Below are 4,849 nucleotides of genomic sequence, written 5' to 3'. Positions count from 1 at the left end.
GAAATGAATTAAAGTAGACTTTTACGTATTTGTTGTAGCCTATGTTCTTGCTATATTATTTTATGAGCTGAATTTTGTTATATTGCATGTTTGAAATTGGGCAGTTATTCCTCTCATTTGACTGATAAAATGCCAATATATATATATATATGTTTTTATTTTGCAACAAAGTAGCCTAACAGCACAGAAGCTGTTTCAAAAGAGACAAAGAACACAGTATTCTGTTATGTGGCCGTTGTGGAGAAGCTTTGCTATATCCACACAACAACAACACCAGCAAAAAAAACGCAAATAAAAAATACTTTATATTTATGCCAAGTGAGCGGGGTGAAAAGGACTTCTCCGCTCGGCTTCTGTGTTTCCTGTGTGGTCCGCTCAAAGGGTTAAAGCCCAGAGTGAACTGAATTGTAAGAAGTTGGTTTCCAAGGGAAACTGTTCTCACCGTTCCAGCTGAGGCGGAACAAACCAACTGACTGACACGGAGGGGGTAGGGGGGTGCGATAAGAATACGAATTAATGTCGCGCTGCATCGCATATTAAATATCACCATACATATGTCCAAGCATTAGAATACGTTGAGGACGCTACTTGCAGCATTCTTTGTTATTTCATCTCTGTTTAATGGCTCAAATTAGTACTACTACTTGCCTCCACCCCTGCCGTACAGCTAGAGTGCCGGGGTCCCTGCCAAGTCGGTTTGAAAAGAGCAGACAAAGGCTTTGAGCCCAGGACGCCCCTCTCTCTCTCTCACTCTGCCTACAAAGCCAACCTAGCTCTATCTTTCCTGCTTTTCTATCATGGACATGTTTTTGAACAGGCGGCGTACAGAGTGATGGTTTTATTTTTACTTTCTTATTCTGAAATGCACGACCGTCTGGATCCCCGCTCGGCCGAGAGAGGAAGGCTTTCAGTAGGTTTAATACAAGGAAGCGTCGTCTGAGAGAGGGAGAGAGAGGGGGAAGGATTGACGTTTTCCTCCTCTCCTCCTCCTTCCTATAGCCCCCTCTCCTCCTCTTTTTGGCGGAGAGAGGAGTTGAGGCAGGAATAAACGCTTTTTTTTTGTTTTTCCTCATTTTTAAATGCAGTTGAATCCTACTGCGCAACGAGACCGGATCACGTGGGTTTGGAGAGAGTTGGATCGATGTTGGACAGTTCAGTGTGAGAAAAGAGAGAAACAAACAACTCCTATTTCTTTTTACTTCTGTGGATAACTGGGACTGTTGATACTTTTGCATAATTGCAAGAGAAGGGGAGAAGGGTATTTGCTCAGCCTTGGAGGTGTGGAGTATTAATTCTTATATGCCTGGGGTTTGAAAAACAATGGAGACGCACATTTCGTGCCTCTTCCCGGAAATTTTGGCCATGATTTTTAGCTATCTGGACGTGAGGGACAAAGGCAGGGTAGCACAAGTGTGTATCGCTTGGAAGGACGCTTCCTACCACAAGTCAGTGTGGAGGGGGGTGGAGGCCAAGCTGCACCTCCGCCGGGCCAATCCCTCTCTGTTCCCCAGCCTCCAAGCCAGGGGCATCCGGAGGGTCCAGATCCTGTCCCTGCGCCGCAGCTTGAGTTATGTGATCCAGGGAATGCCTAACATCGAGTCCCTCAATCTGTCCGGTTGCTACAACCTCACAGATAACGGGCTGGGTCATGCGTTTGTGCAGGAGATCCCATCTCTGAGGGTTTTGAACCTGAGTCTGTGCAAGCAGATCACAGACTCCAGTCTGGGCAGGATAGCTCAGTATCTGAAGAACCTGGAGGTGCTGGAGCTTGGTGGCTGCAGCAACATCACCAACACTGGGCTTCTGTTGATAGCCTGGGGCCTCCACCGGCTCAAGAGCCTCAATCTGAGGTCCTGCAGGCATGTCTCGGATGTGGGGATTGGACACCTGGCCGGTATGACCCGCAGCGCGGCGGAGGGCTGTTTGAACCTGGAGTACCTGACTCTGCAGGACTGTCAGAAACTGACGGACCTGTCACTCAAACACATTTCCAAGGGGCTGACCAAGCTCCGGGTTCTGAACCTGAGCTTCTGCGGGGGGATCTCAGACGCTGGGATGATCCACCTCTCCCACATGGCCTCGCTGTGGAGTCTCAACCTACGATCCTGTGACAACATCAGTGACACGGGGACCATGCACCTCGCCATGGGCACCCTGAGGCTCTCCGGGCTTGACGTCTCCTTCTGCGATAAGATAGGGGACCAGTCCCTAGCATACATCGCCCAGGGGCTGTACCAGCTCAAGTCCCTGTCCCTGTGCTCGTGTCACATCTCTGATGACGGGATAAACCGTATGGTGAGGCAGATGCACGAGCTGAGGACCCTGAACATTGGACAGTGTGTGCGCATCACGGACAAAGGGCTGGAGCTCATAGCGGACCACCTGACCCAGCTGGCGGGCATCGACCTGTATGGATGTACCAAGATCACCAAGAGGGGGCTGGAGAGGATCACACAGCTCCCCTGCCTTAAAGTGTTGAACCTGGGACTCTGGCAGATGACAGAGAGTGAGAAAGTGAGGTGATTGGAAATGTTTTGCCCTTTTTGCTCTTCTGGTTTTGGATGGGGACCGAGGGGGGCCTGAGGAGCAGAAAGAGGGGGAATAGTTGGGCGGGTAAATTTCTTTTCTTGTTTAAAAAGAGAGAAAGCCTCCTGTGGGGTTGTGTAAGGTGTGCTTCTCCCATGTGACAACAATTATGTTCATGTTTTATTTTTCCTCTGTTGGCCTTGCAAGGTTTCAATTTGTGTTTGATATTACCTAATATCCTGCCTGGTAGGAAGCAATTTAAACTTACTTTTGCTATGAGCTCATGAAAACCCCTCTTAGCAAACATTTAGATCTTGTATAATTCAGTTTTAATATCTCAGAAAGTCTGACATACTGGAATAACTTGCAATGCAGAGCTTGTTTCACATTCATTTACTGAAACTTGCTTCAAGAACAATTCTTAAAGTTTGCATCCATCCAAAGTTGCATCCACGTTTTGATTTAAAGCAAAGTGAGGTTTAAAAACTTTTATTTGTATTGTTTTAAAGTGAGTCTGGATCGAATACACTTATGACTAATCTCCGCTACAGCCATCACGCCTAAAAAACATTTGGCTACCTCGTATGTGGTTGTTTTCAAAGGGGTGTATACCCTTAAAAAAAAAACAGAAGGAAAGCGAGAATGAGAGACTGGGAGAAAATGTGCCTAAAGGGACTGTGTCTGCCCCCTCCCCCACCCCTCCCCCTCCTCCGTGAGCAGAGCTGGAGAAAGGATACAATCTAACTACCTTTGTTAATTTAGCCCCGTAAACAGCAACTATTTCCCAGAGAGAAAGAGAAAGGGGAAAACGAGCTGTAAAATCTTTTCAGATTTTAATGACGACGCTTTATGCAAAAAAAAAACAACCCCGCTTGTGTGCAAGAGCTTTTATATGGTTTGTTTTCCTCATTATTTTGGGATAAAGTCCAACTTTTATGTCCTTAAGAGACGTGATATGTTCAAGCTTTGACATACTGTATAAAGGAGGCAAGATTATCAGCATATCCTTAGAAGAAATACCTACATTCACATAGGAATATCAAAGTGCTACAATGCTAAATTAAATATATAATCAGGCTGGTATTAAACCCAACGTTCAACCATAAGCAGGAATGTTTTTTTTTTCTAAGGGGTGCTGGTGGGAATAAATGTCAGTGGATGTTCAGAGCGTCGTACTTCAAATTGAAGTGATTTCTATATCTTCTACCCTTTTATTGATCAAAAATAAACCAGGGTTTGTCTCATGGCTTTATTTTCCCACGTTAATGCCAACACAGGTCGCATTCATATTCATGTTGCTCTCACCGGTGAGAGAGAGGGAGGGAGGAAAAGAGAGGAGGGGTAAGGGATATATTTTTTCTCCTCTTTTTCTCCATCTCTCCCCGAATAAAAATACCCTGAATCCATTTTGAGACATGCTCAGAATAAGGAGCCATCGATTATTTTTCTTTCCCTCTCTCCGTGTCGGGTTACAGGCGGAATGCATCTCTTTCTCTCCCCATCTCTCTCTTTCACACACACCAAACACACACACACACTTGCACACACCGAGGCCTGTGTGTGTGCACGTTTTAATGTAATGCAATGACCTGCTAAAATTAATATACGGATGTGCGTCCTGCTGAAAAAGCTGTGTGTGTTTGAAAATAAAAAAGATGTACTGTATATTATGTGTTTGTAAAGAAGAAGAAAAACTGCAGAATCCCAAAATTAAATTGTTTTATATTCTTACGGTTTAAACAATTAAAGATATTTATATAATGAACGAAAAATAGCTGTGTGGCCTACTTTTGTGTAGGTGTAGCACTTCCCTGTTGTCATGCTGTGTGTCTTTTCTTTAAGGATGTGAACAATCTCTCCACATTGTTATTGTCGAACATTGTTTATTCCTTAAACAGTCAGTATTGTTATATTGTCCATTATCATGAGCATTTACTACAATTGGGGCTTTTGTAAGAATGCCTAGCTCCTAATAACCACCCACACATTTCTGAGTATTGTCCCTGATCAGTCCAGCCTTGCTTCTCAAAGGGCTGAAAGACGAACAAATTTGTGTTGTTTTATTATTTACGAGGAGATTCAAAATGGATGCTTGCCGTCTTGATTTGGCTGCAGTGCCTGTGTAATTAATTATCACCACAGCGTTTATTATAGGAAGCTGTTCTAGCCTGCTGACTTTTTTTAATCATCAACGTCTGTCTTTCATCCTGAAATGCAGCAGAGAAAAAGGTGTAGCAGCTCAACTGGTAGGGCAGTTTGGTCTCACATTTAAGTCTCAAAGATTTCATGGTTAATATGTCAGGTTTTGGGTGTTCGTTTTATT

General features: G+C 44.4%; 1 protein-coding gene across 1 annotated transcript; it reads left to right on the top strand.

Annotated features, from left to right (window-relative positions):
- The first annotated feature begins 706 nt into the window (after positions 1-706).
- On the top strand, positions 707-4,298 carry fbxl14b (F-box and leucine-rich repeat protein 14b). Its single transcript, XM_034210754.1, has one exon. The coding sequence runs from the start codon at positions 1,321-1,323 to the stop codon at positions 2,521-2,523; it is 1,203 nt and encodes a 400-aa protein (XP_034066645.1). The 5' UTR covers positions 707-1,320; the 3' UTR covers positions 2,524-4,298.
- Positions 4,299-4,849: the final 551 nt, after the last annotated feature.

This window comes from Gymnodraco acuticeps, unplaced genomic scaffold (genome assembly GCF_902827175.1).
Source record: "Gymnodraco acuticeps unplaced genomic scaffold, fGymAcu1.1, whole genome shotgun sequence".
Taxonomy (NCBI): Eukaryota; Metazoa; Chordata; class Actinopteri; order Perciformes; family Bathydraconidae; genus Gymnodraco; species Gymnodraco acuticeps.
This window is presented reverse-complemented; position numbering and strand designations above follow the sequence as displayed.